The sequence below is a fragment of the Ostrea edulis genome, chromosome 1 (genome assembly GCF_947568905.1).
Source record: "Ostrea edulis chromosome 1, xbOstEdul1.1, whole genome shotgun sequence".
Lineage (NCBI taxonomy): Eukaryota > Metazoa > Mollusca > Bivalvia > Ostreida > Ostreidae > Ostrea > Ostrea edulis.
The window spans coordinates 111,920,792-111,938,993 of record NC_079164.1 but is presented as its reverse complement, the minus strand read 5'-3'; the positions used below and the strand labels follow the sequence as shown (position 1 = coordinate 111,938,993).

The 18,202-nt window shown below is 33.1% G+C and overlaps 1 protein-coding gene across 1 annotated transcript in view; it reads right to left on the bottom strand.

Moving 5' to 3' along the window:
- Nucleotides 1-17,916, bottom strand: part of LOC130048696 (hemicentin-2-like) — a 169,074-nt gene extending 151,158 nt beyond the window's left edge. The window contains exons 1-2 of the mRNA XM_056145717.1: nucleotides 17,741-17,916; nucleotides 3,678-4,007 (exon numbers count right to left, since the gene is read on the bottom strand). Of these exons, the coding sequence (XP_056001692.1) occupies nucleotides 3,678-4,007; nucleotides 17,741-17,819 (409 nt within the window). The 5' untranslated portion in view covers nucleotides 17,820-17,916. The remainder of the gene's footprint in view (nucleotides 1-3,677; nucleotides 4,008-17,740) is intronic.
- Nucleotides 17,917-18,202: the final 286 nt, after the last annotated feature.

Below are 18,202 nucleotides of genomic sequence, written 5' to 3'. Positions count from 1 at the left end.
TAGATAATCCTAAGGCTTATCTGTATATATTGACTCGTTTTTATTCACATCATTTTTCGTAATTATTGCTGATTGCCATTTTTCTATGTATACAATCATTTATCGATCATTGTCTTGATCTATCCAAATTTACGGACCCAAACACGTTACATAAATTGGTGGCAGCTGCGGAATTTGGGTTAGGTCGTTTTGATAGGGTTATAATAAATTTGTTTCTATCACAATGTCTGGTCTACGGACTGACATATCATACATATATCGAGAAATAGAAAATCTCAGTAGGGAGATAGATGAATCTTTGCGACTTTTAGGTATGCAGGAAAGTATCTCTGGCAGCTCAAGGCCAAGACAAATAACAAGGACCTCTCTGACTATGGCAGGACTCTGTGGAGTCAATGTTATATCTTGACCTGCAAAATATAATAGAACATAAATTGAAATATCAAAGATGGGATTGCACGTCTACCGTTATTCGCCATAGGAGTATTGTACTTCCAAAGTCAAAATAAAAGTATTCTAAGACTTATGATAAAGGGTTTGGGATCAATACGGTATGAAAATGTATCAGATGAACTTCAAGTTATTGACAATATCAACTTAAAGACAACTACATATAATGTGAAAATTGTGTATCATAATAGTGGAAATTCATCGACTTTTACTATTTAACCAGAATGTTTCCCATTGATTGAGAAAAAAAGTAACAATATTGAAAATAATCATACTTGTAAAATCTTACTTTATCTGAAATTTATTTCATTCTCTGGAAAAATATTGCTTTCTATTTTTTTTTCAGAGGTTTTTGTTTATCTACTTCAATATAAAATTGCGGAATTAAATGTTACTTATAATTCATGAATTGTTATATCTAGTGGAAACTGCATGGCGAGTGCATTATTTTCAAAATCCTGAAGTTGCCAGAACAGAAAACATGTTTTACAATTTGTCTAAATACATGTATGTATTTTTTTGTGCGCCACCTTTTTGACATCATTAGTGTTTTAGTTGTATATTGGCTGGGATCAATCTGTGTAATGTATATATGTTTATTTGCACCGTTGCAAATCTAGTTATATTTTTTATATTAAGTGGTCCCAGCCAATCAATTTTGTAAAAAAAAATTGAACTATGATGTATTTTTTCTCTGTCGTCATTTGTTTCAATAAATGACATAATCACTCAACAATATTGCTATTTCATCATAATAATAGTCAGTGTGACAAAAAACGAGCTTCGGAATGCCTGAGGTCCGTCTAATATTATACATTGCTTATTTTCAAAATTGTTGAATATAAATGTAATTATAATTGTAACAAGCACTTTGGCCAGATAATTTGCCATTAAATTCAATTGAAAAGAAAAATCTTCGAAGGAGGTTTATTCCAAATACATTCAAAGTCGATAACGTTGTAGTAAAAAATCCCATATGCATTCCTATTTCGCTCGCGTCTTGCCGCGACTAGGGTGACTAGATGACACAAGCTCAGAGTGAAGTGAAAGTCATTGGATGCTTTTGTGCTTGTCTGTACAGGTAAATTGAGGTAGATCTTTCATTGGCGGAGCACACTGAAAAAATACGTATATTATATAACATGGTGTGGCAGGGACACATACCCCTTGACAACCCAAAACGGCAACACTTTTAATCTTTTTTTTATATAAATTTACATATCAGCACTGTCAAGATGAAGGCTTTCTATGAAATATTCCACTTTTAGATATCCCCCTCCTTGATGAGAAATCGTGAAATGAATGTATTCAATGTTTAGATATTAATAAAGCATGTAGTCCAAATGAAATAACTTCTATAATGTTAAAATCACATGCAAAAACTTCTCGATGAAAGTTAAGATCATACGCCTATTCTATCGTATGTAAAGTAAATTTCACAAACAACTTTGTTAAGTGCCAAAATTTGGTCAATGTATTAATCCGAGGATCCGATATAATCTATAGAATACAATCATTTTGGAAATTTAAATAATATCGAGTACAATAAAATGTGTCCAAAAAGTATAGACAATATATGAAGGAAACCCCTTAATGATTAAGATAAAACAATGAAATTGCTGGAAAACCCCGCTGTCGTTGAGCATTTACTGACAGAAGTAGTTGCAAAGCCAGTAATTTGAGTCATCTCCCTTGGCGTAAAAATATAAAATGACTCACAAACTTGCATAAATTGTCAGTTTTGCAGAAAAGAGTATTTATCTAGAACATATTTCACTTATGTCGATTTGTTTTATCAAGTATAAACGTGGATTTTATTTAATTTTTTTTATTTTTTGGTTGGAATTTGATGGTGAAAAATAAATATTCAGCCAAGACTTTATCCAAGTTTCATGGGTAAACAGACATGGCTGACAAATGATGGAAACGTGAAGATTTTCTAGGAGTGGTTCTTGTTTTAGGGACTTGTCAACCCCCTGATAATTGTTGCAAAGATATAGGTGGATATTTAAGATATCTTAAGGTTGGAACTGTGTGTAATATTCAACCGGGATTGACCTCCTGCTGTACAAGATCGGGGTACTTAGACGTAGAACTATCGTGCACATGGTATTACTGTTGATACTTTAGCCTACTAGTATGTCGAGGTCATCGCGATTCCTTTGGGGATTTACTGGAGGCAACCCACCACCAAATGTTGATATCTACTACACAAAGGGAAGTGTAAAGCAGACAGAGCAGTAACCGTCAACATTTCAAGGGAGGGAAATATTTTTCTTATTTCCAGTTGTTGTCAGTGGTTATTCCTGTTGGAAGTGGTAAGTATCAATGTCGAATTTTTTGTGTTATTTATCTCTGAAAACTCTCTCTTTGCTTGCTAGACAATTTTGAAGCAAGTTTTCATGATGTGTCATTGTCAACAATTCATTTGATGAAATTAATTTTATTAAAATAATAATGATTAATCTGGTTTTTGTTGCTTTTTTTCTGTCACTGTAGGGATTTGTAAAACTTTTAGAACACAATGTTCACCCACAAATCATTGAATTAAGAAACAATGGAATCACACACGAACAAGGTCATGGAGGTGAAAATTGCAATAAGTTTTTATAAAAATGTTTATTGTCATGCAAGCTATGTACATATCAGAATGCATGAATAAAAAAAAAAGATATATAGTTTCATGTAATTACACAACTATAAGAATCATTATACTTTCTCTAAATGTATACTGAATGGATTATACAATTCAGATGGTTTAACATGACACAAAATATGATGATTGACATGCATGCACACAGATACTATAGTGTATCACTGTAGATACCAAAGCTTGATAATGAATTAAAACACCAATTTCATTACAGATTTGGAAAATAATGATATTCAAATCACCCATCACCCCTACTGTAAGCCAATTATCAGACTGTAGCAGTGAGCATATGTATTTATTTAAATCAAATATTCATATATATATATATATATATATATATATATATATATATATATATATATATTGAAAACAATTAAAAGCAAAGTGAAGTTGAAGTGTTCGAAGAAATCCTCATTAAGTGAATACAATTATGCGTAAATTTACTTTGCTTGTAATTTCAAAATATTCCACTCTGGATTTTTCTTTTCATTAAGATACATGTACATCCGAACAATAAAAAGGTTTACCTTTAGTGTTAAATCTACATGATGTTATTGATATGATTTACTAGTACCTTGTACAAAGATGGTGGTACTACTGTTCTTTAGATCTTGACCCCCGCCATATCTCTGACAGTAGATGACCAGATCATGAACAGGATTTAGCAATGTGAGTTTGAATTTCCATGGAGTCCCAAAATCACATTCTATGAAAGCATCATTAGTGTTATTGCTACATGACTGGAATCCTCCTCCTCCATTACCATAAAGAATTGTATTTCCCTCACTGTTGATATAAAAGAACCTATATACTCCACTAGTCTGGCCTGATTGACATGTCAGCACTAAACCTTGTCCCTCTCTGACCGTGGCAGGACTCTGTGGAGTCAACGTTATATCTTGACCTGAAAAATATGATAGAACAGAAAAATGAAATAGCAAAGATGGGATTGCGCGTTTACCGTTATTCTCCATAAGAGTGTTGTACTTCCAAAGTCAAAATGAAAGTATTCTAAGACTTATGATAAAGAGTTTGGGATCAATACCGTATGAAAATGTATCAGATGAATTTAAAGTTATTGACAATATCAACTTAAAGACAATTACATATAATGTGAACATTGTGGAATTGTGGAATTTTATAGACTTCTATTATTAAACCAGGATGTTTACCATTGATTGAGAAAAAAGTAACAATATTGCGAATAATGATACTTGTAAAATCTTACTTAATCTGAAATTTATTTCATTCTCTGGAAAAAAGATTGCTTTCTAAATTTTCTTTAGTAGATTTTGAGCATTTGATAAGATTTAGTTTCTAATTCAATATCAAATTGCGAAATTAAATATTACTTATAATTCAGAATAATTATATCTAGTGGAAACTGCATGGCGATGCATTATTTGCATAAGTTGCCAGAACAGAAAACATGTTTTACAATTTGCCTAAACATGTAATTATAATTCCAACATGCTCTTTAACCAGATAATTTGACATTAAATTCAAATGAAAAGAAAAATCTTCGAATGAGATTTATTCCAAATACATTCAAAGTCGATAACGTTGTAGTAAAAAATTCCATAGTGTGACAATACTGACCAGGGATAGAACTATCATAACGAAATTTGCAATGTATAAAACAGATGATAGAATTCTGAAAGAGGGGAGAAGAGTTAATGAATGGAGTAATGAATTGGCAAAATAATGTGGGACAAAAACAATAGTAAGATGCAGAACAAAAATGTCTGAACTTTTCACCGTGAGGTGAGGTGACAGGGAGATTATTAGTATGTGTGTTTATAGCTTGTTTACAAGATCATGAGGGTGAAATCGATTTTGGTCAGAGGAAACGTGTAACTAATCGGAGTGTAAGAAATCAGTCACCAGAGGTCAAGCATTTGTATATATTATTTACAAGAAAAATGAAATTAAAAATTATGCAAAACCTTACAAGTGAAGTTGAGTATGCAACGCTAAATTATAGATTTTTCAAGGAAATAATTGTGTTGGCTTTGAGTTTGAATTAAAAGCCAATATCAATATTACAGATTATTAAGATATAACAAATATGGTAAGGAATTTTGGAGGATGTACTGGGGTATAAATGCGAGGAACAAAGACAGAGTTCTTCAGTAGCTGAACAGAACTTTGTCTTTGGACTTTCATTTATACAGGTAAGATATTGAGTATACTTGCGCATTTCTGAAATAACTTTTCAATTTTTCAGATGGCTTCGTTAATTTTTGTGTGTGAACTTTTATATTAATGTTTGTAATAATTATTGTATATTGTATAATATGAATTATAATCAATAATTCTAATGATGAAATGTTTCTTTAAAAGAGTAGCTGAACAGAACTTTGTCTTTGGGCTTTCATTTATACAGGTTGAACGAAAAAGGGCTACTCCGTTCAGCCTGAGAACACAAAGATCCCGAGGTTAACTGGTACTTAGCCAGCATTTGCATATCACGCTTTGCGCCATAGCTGACTTAAAAATACTTCATCCCCAAAACTTGTATATGAGCTATTACGAAGTTCGAGTGAGTTATGGGGCGAAATAGGATACGATAGAACTCCCGGTAAACAGGTCCAGGTGAGATGTTCTTCACAGGACAAATTAACGCATTTTAATCACCCCTTAGGAAAGATATATTCTCTCTAAGTAACAATACAGTCCCCACGTTTCAATTTATCGCTTTTTGTTCGGTTAGAATTGCATCTGTTCTCCATATATTTTATGTATTTACAGTAAAATGCAAGTTATTTTCAGTTCTATCTTCGCCCCCCCCCCCAACTGTGTTAACTTTTATTTCCTAAAAAAAAAAAAAACAACTAAACCTGCTTTAATGAATTTTGTCATTCATCAATGACAAAAATACCCAACTAATTACAAATAATCTACATTACTAATAGGGATATTACTTAATGGATATTGACATAACTTGTTTGATAAGATTGCAATTCTTAGAATCGTAAAACATATGGAAAATACTGACGATCTTTGTAGATGGATGTTTATGACGTGTTGCCTGAAGCAACAATGCCGTACATTTCTGCATTTACTTCCCTTAAACAGGAATATATGGGTATGCTTGTCGTTGCAGTCCAAAGTTTCACGTCAATCGTATCACTCATCAGTGTATTTTTAACGTTCCTTGATAATTGCAGGGACATCACATTTTATAAATATACGTATCATTATCAAACTGTAAAGTAGGTGATAGGGGACGGGCATTATAGCCGTATTTGGTGTGTATTTCTATCTAACTTGATAACCCGATTGATACTGAATATATGTAAAACAAATGCAGTGAATCAACAGACATCTAGAAAAAAAATAACACTATGGACGCAGGTGATAATTTTATTTTATATGTAAGTCGGGTTATGATATCAGTTGATTGTCACGACATTTAATTTCCAAATTATTGAATTACTAGTGATTAAAATATAAATCATATACTAACGACATTGATTCTGTACATGTATAATAATCACTTCATTGTCACCTGGTGCTTATTTAGTTTGATCTTTATATGGTTTCGTCTGCCTCCCCCACCTCTAACTACGTAACTGACAATTTTTTACTGTTAGATGGCGAAATGTAAATTTTCGAAAGGAACACTGCCTCTGCAAAATAGTATCTATTTTTTCTCCAGAAATTAGAAGAGGTATTATAGTTTTCAAACTTTTCACTGGATGAAAATGCTGGTTTCCGCAAAACTGAAACCATATGGAAACCATGCGGAAACCTGATGTTAAGGTTTCCCATATGGTTTACACCGTGCGTAAATGATTATATAGTTTCCGTCAAGTTTCAGTCTGCAGAAAACTGTAGGCTATGATTCCTAATGGTTTCCGCAATATTAAAACTTAACTAAAATTTGAGCTTTTCAAGGTTATAATATACAATAAATAATTCAAGTGTAACAACACACGAAATATACTTTGTTTTCTGTATCTCATTTCATACCTGTTTTGTTTAATTGAGAGAATTCTAATAACAATATCATATAAAGTGCTTACTATTCTTTTCGTGTGTTGTTACGTTTGACAAGCTAGCATGCCTGTGTACTTCACTTAATCCGTCCGTGTATTTCTTGTTAGTCCCATGTTAATTGCAAGGTTTTTCCTCCGTCGTGGGAACAATAGACATGCATTTGTAAATACTCAAGGTAAACTGGAAGAATACTGTCCAGCTTTGTAGCCGCATATAAAGAAAGATCGAAGTTCATAGTAATTAAAAATAAGTGCATATGGGGGGGTTGAGGTTGAATTGAACATAAACCTTCAACTGGGACATTTATATACAGTCATGTATTTACGCAGATTTTACGTTGCATGTGCATTACTAAAGAATGTAGATTTTTTTATTTCATAATTTCAAAACTATGAATACTGCATATTGTAAATTAAGATTTCAAACACTAATAATGGGTGGTAGAATTAGACATATATGTCTGCGTGTGAAATACGTACGCACATGCAAGTAATTACATGAAATATGCCCATTGGATTTTTTTTCGAATATGCCCAATTGATTGATTTAGCAATCAATATGTAATTTGCATACATGTATAATTATGCATGTTTGTCAATGGGTGCTTTGATTTTATCATATCTTATAGTATCAAGGATATACAATGTGATTATAGGCATATGTTCTGAAAATTTATGTTACCCTTTCTCTACAAACAGTGTACATGTAGATTATGACATGTGTACACACATTATGAGTCACAGTACATTTTAGGACATTATACATGTGTATTGTAATAATATTAATATTATTTGTTTAAGAGCATTTCAATTCAAAGCTTAGCTGAATCTGTCAGGTTTTCTAAAATATCTTTGAAAAATACAAAATAATTTAACACCATATGCATGCAAATCATCGTCTCATAAAACATATGGTGTCAACGGTTTGAGTTTTATCAAGTCTTTAAAAATGACCGAAGAAATCCTTCCTAGCCTTTGCGAATTTCGGACAGAAGAAAAAATAATGGTATGCATGTTCTACTTATAATATTCACAAGAACAAAACGAGGTTGCAATAGTAGATCATTGTTCATAGTACACAATTATGACAAAATCTAGTACCGATATGTACCGTATATACTCGCCTATAAGTCGGATTTTTGGGAGTCAATTTTTCGTCCAAAAGTCTATGTCCGACTTATAGGCGCGTCCTAAGAAGATTGGTATTTTTCTAGGCGGCGTAATGTAGTGTTTTTTAAACAACTCCGACAATTATCATGGACAACCACACAAATAATTTTTGTTCACAAATATCTAGAGATATTGTATTGTTTATATATTTTAAAATTATGTATAAAGTACAAGTATTTACATATTTTTATCATGTTAAAAATTATTTACTTACCGGTAACTAATACTTTCAATTCAACTAATCTATCGTTTATCGGTAAAATTGAATTACGAACCCGATTTAATATTGAAATATTCATATATATACCGGCTGATATATATTTCATAAAAGATTGAATATTGTTAACAGATAATTTAGATCATCATTCTTGACTTTTAAAAACTCTATTGTTGATACATTGAATTATACTGGAACCCCACAATAACCGCGAGGCGGGTGCCACTAAGTAAACACGGTGTCAGGTACTGGCAATTAGGAGACCATAATTGCGTAGGTAAACAAGGGATCGTTGTCCATAATAGATCAAGGGTTGCGTTTAAACCTCAAACAGATATGGCTTGGATATTGAGCACCTCATAATTATTATTTTCTCAAAATATTTTTTGAAACATAGGTAAAACACTAGAGCATTGACTTGTGATTGTCTACCGATTCTGACAAAAATTTGTACCGACTTATAAGCGGGTCAATGGCAAATTCCTTCAAAATAACCTTAAAAAATACAACCGACTTAGAGGCGGACCAACTTATAGGCGAGTATATACCATAAGTGGTAATTTAGCATGCTGCTTTATTTATGTTTTATAATTTGAGATTGAATAAGCATTTCTAATACCAATAGAAAGGCAGTTGATCTGTAAGGATGTAATCTACATTCCTATTTGTGTTCGATTATGCAGATCAATTTTAAATTACTTTGCATGTTTGTAACATTCGGGCACTAAACTGTATGCGAATATTTGTCGCATATAGTACTTGTTCACAAAATTCAGGACTGGTTAATTTTGGAATCAGCATATCTTATAATATGAATTTAATGCAGTGCAGTTTGAAACCATGCACAGTTTCACACCTTAGAAATGAATTCAGCATTCTAATACAAACATGCACTGATGAACACTTTTAAATTTAAGTTCCTGAAAGTACACATTGTAACCTGAAAGTATATTTACTGTTATTTAGAAGTTTCAATCTAAACCTCAACATTTGCAAAATCTGCATCTATTTAATTGTAGTTGTGTTCGCTGCTACAATGTTACAGATATTGACGCAAGCTTCAAAGATCAGCTGCAAATAATTTGTTTTATTTCACCGATCGTCATGAATTTGTCATTTTTTCCTCATCCTCTCTCTTTTTTCAAAATTATTGGGGGGGGGGGGGGGCATCTATTAATTCCTTATTGAGATTGCATCTACTTAGACCGGTGTAAGTGGTGTACCTGTAGATGTATAACATGTATCCAATTTATGTACATGTAAATGATTTCATGACCTGTAGAGATTCATATAAAACTTTGTCTCAGGATATAAGATATATCACACATTACACGTATGCATTAATCATATAAGCAAAATCATCAAAATTCAGTTTGTTACTTTCGTTTTACATTTACATTGTGCAAAGCCTTCTCTATAATATTATTTTTTCAGATAAAATGTAAGATTTGATTGTAAACCACGTGTATGTTATAATAGTTATAGTTTAGAATAGTTCAAATTCTTATCCAAGGTTGTAAATATGCTCAAACTTCACATGTCTTACGATGATATGATAATGTATAATTTTGCAAGATTTTAGGGAGGGGGTGTACTTGTTGTAGAGCTGATAGCTTCTAAAATAATACGTCAACATATGATTTTCTTACTCAAATCCTTATTTTAAGATAATAATCTGTAGATTAAAACCAATTAATTCAAAGTTTAGTCCATAAAAATTAGGGAAAAGACCAATATTGACGTCAAATGGTATTTCCTACAGTATTTCTTTTAACATGTTTGGGCTCACAAAGTTTACATTATGAAAATATTTATTCCAATTTATTAGAATAAATGATTACATACCATTAGATAAAGGGTATATAGTCTATGTTGCTTATTACAGCCCATTTTTTTTGAAGAAAATAATAATTATTAAGAAAAATAAAGGAGGAGTGCATTTTCCTTCATGTTGATGGGGTGCTTACTTTTGAGAACCAATAACAATGAAAATAGCATGTCAACATATATATTTTTCAATGTCTATCTATTACTGAAATATATATTTATCTTGTAAAGGCAATTTTTTCATGATCGAGTCCATTTAAGGCCGAGTATAGATCTACCTTAAACATATAAAATATAACCCATTAAATGTTGACAGCCAAACTTTTGACCTCCTGAATGCAAGGATAAGAGCAGTATTTCAGCCTTAACCCTGTATTATGTAGACAAAGAATCGGGTCTTTTTATGGTGATAAATAACCGGTGAGATGTTAAGTTTGTAATTCAAAGTATCTTAATTTTGCACAGTTACCAATTTAACTTTTAGACGACATATTTTCCCTAAAGAATGCTCGAAATGTGATAGATGTAATAAACTTAGATCGATATTAATTTCAATTGAAAACTTTGTAAACAATAACATACTGCAGTCCTGGTTTACAAAACAAATAATGAACTCTCTAAATTGACAATCTGTGATAATGTATATACATGAGAATGTAGATTTTGATCATTACAAATGAAAAATAAAATATGGTGAAAAATCGTGACTCAATCTATTTAAGTGTAAATGAATATTATCAATTGCTAAATTGTCTTTTGTTAGTAAACTCTGCTGCGCTATATTAAGGGGTTTTCTGACCCATATCAGAATTGGGGACTCGTCTTGGATAAGAAACAAAAGATATCGCATGTTTTTAAATTTTATTTATTATTTTGTTTGGAAAATTATTGAATTTCATAGACAGCAGAATTTACCATGTTTTCGGTCACAGATTTTCTTGTCTCGCCGAATGTTCAGGTGTCCGATGCCTTAAAAAGATGAGCTGAAAAGTTTACCTGTACACATCACGGTAGAAAAAGTCGAAAATAACGAACACTGATCAATCTCACAACTCCTAAAAGCAATCCAAAACAAAGAGTTGGGCAAACACGGACCCCTGGATATATCAGAGGTAAGATCAGGTGCCTACGAGGTGTAGGCATCCCCCAGTCGACAGCCTAAATCAGTTTGCCAACACAAAAAAATACGACCCAACAAACGACACGATAAACGCATGACCGCACTTGACCCAACGATAGGGTCACGTTGGCAAACCATATTGCTACAACAACCACATAATCCGCGAAATCTGCAATGTGTAAATAAAATATTTGAGATAAAGTCGCTGAACAACTTGTAGAGAAAACTAAGCTTTAGTCATATGATTTTCCAAAAACAAACAGTCGTACCAGTGAAAATTTCGGAATTCGAATTTGAATTAGAATTAGAAAAATTAAACTTAGAAAGAGGAAGTCAGAAAATGTAAATATAGAAATTAAAGCTAGAAAATGAAAGAGAAGGAAAAGATAAACAGACAATTTGAGCAAGAGAAAATGCATGCATTTTCCATGGGCACGAATTGTGTTCCTTTGTTAGCTGACCTGTTTCTATATTCATATGAAGCAGAATTTATTCAAAAACTTCTACGCGCGAAGAAGAAATATGTTGCTGTGGCTTTCAATTCGACATTTAGATATATCGACGACGTTTTGTCTATTAACACTGATCACTTTGATTCATATGTCGATTTGATATATCCCTGTGAGCTCGAAATAAAAGACACCACAGAGTCGTCCACTTCTGCTTCATACTTAGATATTTCATTGAAAGTAGACATTAACGGCAAGCTGACAACTCAACTGTATGACAAACGGGATGATTTCGGCTTCACCATCGTCAACTTCCCTTATTCATGTAGCAATATTCCATTGCCACCTGCATATGCTGTTATATCTCTCAACCGATTCGATACACAAAAGGTTTTTTTCTGCGTATAGTCAGTTTTTAAATCGAGGCAAGCTACTGGCAAACAAATGGTACAGGGGTTTCAACAGTCTTGCTTGAAGTCAGCATTTCGCAAATTATATGGTCGTCATAACGATCTAGTTCGTCAATACAACCTATCTTTGTGTCAAATGCTGTCTGACATCTTTCATACGCATTGTTAGGCCGTTCAAGACACCCTGATGTTGACTACGGATAACTTCGTTTACCTACGGATAACTTCGTCGGGCTCGATGGCGGGTGTGACCGTATGCTTACTCCTCCTAGGCACCTGATCCCACCTCTGGTGTGCCCAGGGTCCCTATTTGCCCAACTATTTACTTTATATTGCTGATAGGAGTAATGAGATTGATCACTGTTCGTTATTTTCACCTTATATGCTGAACATGAAAGAACAGAGAGAACAATTTAAGAAAATTTGAATCAGAATAATTAAAAGTACAACAGAAATCTGAAGTCTTGCCTGTCAGAAATGAATTCGATGCAGGTAAAAGTACCAGGTGAGTTCCGAAATTTCAAAAAAGCAGTTTATAAATATTTTCCGCAATTTAAAAACGTTGCAAAAAATTTGAAATGGTCAAGACAGGTTGGGTCTACTTTGTTTCAAAATGTTTTGATAGGCAAAACAGCTGATGTTTACTCGGCGCTGGCTATATCTGAGAGTTCAGATTATGACAAGTTCAATGCTGTTATCTTAAAGGCTTGTGAATTAGTACCCGAAGCGTACATACAAAAGTACAGAAAATACAGAAAAATTGACAATCAAACATAGGTAGAGTTTAATACAAATAATAAAAAATTCTTTATTTAGATAGGATAGAACAATTCTCATAAATGACTAGTTTACATTGTGATCCTGTATAAAACATATTCACAGACAGATAAATGAGAGAATACAAAAAAAGATAACATGATATAATATATATACATAAAGTATTCACACGATATAACTGGGAAAACATATAAGTATACATATCTATATATATATATATATATATATATATATCTATATCTATATCTATATATATATATATATATATACATATATATATATATATATATATCACTTATTTGAGTACTAATGCTGCAAATATGCTGATTTAAAAGATGTAATAGAACCAGAGCTTATGGCAGACTAGGGCAACTGATTCCATAAAATTGTGGAGGATACCTTAATAGACCGTTTATAATATTCAGTTCGAACTTCTGGTATATTTAAAATGCCACTATCGCTACTTCTTATTGTTCTGGAACTAACTTGGCTGACAAAACTAAAACCGTTCATATATTTTGGTGTCATATCTTTAAGAACCTAATAAGCAAGCACTAGTTTTCCCTAAATAAAATAATCATGAACAGGCATCCATTAAGAACACTAAAAATATCAACCGTAGAAGTCTAAGTTACTTTCACATTCAATATAATTCTGGCTACCCTTTTCTGCAATTTACAAAGTATGTCAATCAAAACACTGTTTTTGGCTGAGCACCAAAGTGTGCAACAATAATTAAATAAGGAAATATACCAGTGTTATAAATTGTCAACAATGCCGCATTTGACGTAAAAATTTGCAGACGACATAAAATACCTATTTTCTGTGAAAGTTTCTTGCATAAAGAATCAATATGTGGAGAGTAAGTTAGACATTCATCTATTTGTACACCAAGAAGTTTGGCCATTTTAACAGTATCTAAAACAATATTTACTACTTTGATACATACTTTTCTCCATTTTGAGAGTTTTTGTGCAGTGCGAATCAGATACATTGTGTTTTCTTTAAATTTTAAGTTTGCTAGAGAAAAAAAAAAGATTTATTTGATCAATGGTTGAGATCTAATAGAATTCATAAAAATTTCAACAACTTTTGTCAACTCATGTGTGTTAATGAAAATTTGAGAGCACATTTAGGAGATAAGAATGTGAGAACTTTTGAGGAAGCCGCAGTTATTTCAGATACTTATACCCTCTCTCATAAGACACATTTTGATGCAAAATATCAAGCTAGTGGTGCATCAAAAAGTGTAGACTCAGATACAAAGAGTGCTTCAGAGGTTCAATCTAGTTCCTATTCACCACATCACAGTGGTTCTACGTCCAGTCCAAGGTAATGTCGTTTTGAAAGTTACTCTGGTGAGCGATCGCGTGCTACTTGTACTTTATTGTAAGAAAAAAGGTCATCTGATTAGTGAATGTTTTAAGCTTTAAAAGAAAAAATGATCTTAACAAACCACAGCCACATGTTTATACAACATTTAGAAACGATAGGAAAGCCTTTATTTCGTTTCGTTCCGACACTCCTGATGTTCAAGGTTCAAAGTCCAGTTCTGTTAACTCTATGGATGATTATAAGTCTTTTTTTGTCACAGGGATTTGTTTCACTCAATGGCTCTGATATTATTCAACTGTGCAAGAGGGCACCTTCACTAGAAGAGGACGCCAAAGTTGAAGAATTTTTATACCAACGACGGGATCCTTATGCGAAAGTTCCGACCACCAGATGCATCACCGGATGAAGTATGGCGGGTCGTTCATGAGATAGTGTCCCAGTGATATATCATAGGGACATCATGATGTTGGCTTACGATACACCCATGGCAGGTCATTTAGGAGTCATTAAGATTCGTAACAGGATTTTGAGTCATTTATATTGACCTAAGTTAAGAAAACATGTTTCTGAATTTTGCAGGTCTTGTGATGTTTGTCAAATGGTAGGTAAACCTAATCAGAAAATTCCATCTGCCTCTCTACAACCCATGCTAGCATTTGAAGAACCATTCAGTCGGATGGTCATACATTGTGTAGGCCCTGTTCAGAAACTAGGTCAGGAAACCAGTATTTACTTTCTATCATGTGCACGTCCACTTGATTTCCTGAAGCTATACCAATTAGGAATATTACGATGAAAACCATAGTCAAGGCCCTTACCAAGTTTTTAAGTTTTGCAGGAGTGCCCAAGACTATTCAGTCAGACCAAGGATCGCATTTAATATCAGGGTTGTTTCAACAGGCCATGCATGAGTTAGGTGTTAGACAGTATAAGTATACTGCTTACCATCCCGAGTATCAAGGGCACTTGAACTTTTCTATCAAACGCTAAAACTATGATAAAAACATATTGTTATCAGTATGATAAAGACTGGGATGAGGGGGTTCACCTCGATTTATTTACTACAAGAGAAGCAGTTATAGAGTCTCTAGTATCCAGTCCCTTTGAATTAGTGTTTGACCATACAGTTAGAGGTCCTTTAAAATTGCTGAAGAATTGATTGTTTTGCGCAATACGCAACAATTTTTCAGTTATCTGATGGCGTCCAGTTTGATTGGTGGAAGAGAGAAACCCAGTTACAATTGAAATTTACATGGATTTAAGCTTATTGATATAGTACTGTACATGTAGGTTCAAATTTGTTCAAATCACTGTACTGGGGGTAGAGTGCGACCACGATTTGAATTTTACATACATATATCTAGGGAAAATCTTTAAATTCAAGAATCACTGGGCCAAAAAAGTGGTTACATGAACTTAGAGGCTTCCTTAGATGAAGTAGATTTAAGTTTGTTCTAAACTTGGTCCCCGTGGGTAGGGTGAGGCCACAATCTTGAAGGGGTCGAAGTTTTACATGGGAATATAATAAATATATTTTACAATACTCTCCTCATTAACAGAAGGGCCACGAGAAGTCATACATATAAAATATGCAAGCATTCCCAGGTTGTGTAGATTGAAGTTTGTTCAATTCATGACCTGGGGTAGAATGACGCTATAATAGAGGGTCAAAGTTCAAAGTTTTGAACGGAAAAAATATAGGGAAATATCTTTAAAAATCCTCTTCTCAAGAACAGTTCGTCAATGGTTAGTCATATTCATATATGCAAGGATCTTAAGTTAGTGTAAATTCTATTTTGCTAAATCCAGGGACCCAAGAAGTAGGGTGGAGAGGAGATCAAAGTCTGATAAGGGAATGTACAGGGAATTACAACAAATTCTTTTCAAGGTTAGCAGGGCCACACTAAATCATTTCAAAATGTAAATGTTTCTAAGTTGTGTTGATTCATTTTTAAGGCTTCATGACTAAAGTCGGGATGGGGGGGGGGGGGGGGGAGGAGGACACATTGCTTTTTGCATGTCTGTCTGAAAATTGCTTAAATGTGAGTAATATGGCTCTCATGTTTGATATCTTTATTCCTTGTTATAGGACTTTTCTTTTGGTATCAATTTCCTTTTACCTTGTGGCCTTGACCTTTGTGTTTGACATATTTTTAAGAAAATATAACCTAGGCTGAATTCTCCTGAACTATATGTGGTAGGCTTTTATGTTTAGTATATATAGATGTCTTATGGCAAGAAATTTCACTTGACACCATGCTGTTTGACCTTGTGACCTTGGCTTTGAAGTTTGTCCCAGGTTTTATTACATTAATATTTCAGATAATGATATACAAATGTGTATATTCTTTATTACCAGACTTTTAATTTAGTACCTGACCTAAATTACGTTGGGTGACTATCAATCATCGAGTCAATGTTTCTAAAAGTGCAGCAGGCACAGCTATAAAGGTGGTTAAGGACTTGTGTCATTTGACAGAAAGATTTATAAAATGTCCCAGCCGTGAGGAACTTGTGCACATCAAGACAGCATTTCACAAGATAGCCAGTAAGGAAATTCGACTTCAAATGTAAATGTTGTCTGCTACAAGCTACTTGTACCTAGTGACCATGACCCTGACATTAATGCGTATATTGAGCCCTAGTGCAGTAGCAACCTACTGCAGATGTACATGTTATATAAATACTGTGTTAATATCGATATTATTGGAGCAAACTAAAGATTTCTATTCCATGCCTGGAAACATATTGCCATACGCTAAGTATGGCAAAGATCACTGGTATTAAACTGATGATAGTAACGATCGTTACTATCATCCCATGATGGCGAAATGAAATTCGGATAAAACCACGTTTACTTATTATATCTATTTGTATTGTTTATTTGCGAATGATATGTACGTAAGAAATATCATGCACTAGCAACAATTACGATCAGGTGTTATTTTATCTTTTATACGGCTCATATGAACGGAAAATTCCTCGTTGAAAAAAACAGCGAGGATGATAGTAACGAAAGTAAAAGTAAAAACAAAGATGACAGTAACGGAAATTAGTAACATTGTAAGTGTTACCCTTCCATTTGTATTTGTAAACATGCACACATACAAGCACTCATTCATACATATTATGTCACAAATACATATACATGTATGAAACTGTAAAACATGTTTGAAACTGTACATATATCTACGTCTCAAAACTTTCTAGACATCTGTATGATTACAACAGATACACGTATCGTCTACAGATTCTTAAAACCATGCCGGTCAAATAACAGTCTAGTATTGATTAAGATGTTGAGCATACACATATAATTGATATTACTTACCAAAGCAGTGAGGTAGAATGAGGCACATTAATGAAAGGGCTCCATATCCAAACGACGGAGACCAAAACCCCGCACTCATTTTGTCAGGTTATTTACTTCCTCCTTCTTCATTGAAGTGTATGTAAATATAGTAAGCATGTATAAAATGTTATCTTTAAAGAGGTAAATAGGAGTGTGGCGTATGTATTGAACATTGGGGGGAATGAGTGTACGCTTTCAACATTTAAATATGACTCTCTATTGTGTTAGGTTATGATTGATGTACTGTATAAATAAAATGATGCAGAATACAGGACTGTTTCTGTTTAAAGCAAATAAAGAGTTATATAGTAATATATATATATATATAAAAGGCGGTGTTAAAGGTCAAAAACCCAGGAAATACCATCTGACCATTTCAATTTTAGTTTACCAGTTTCGTATAATAGTCTATGCTTTTCGTCGATTTTATATTCTTTTCAT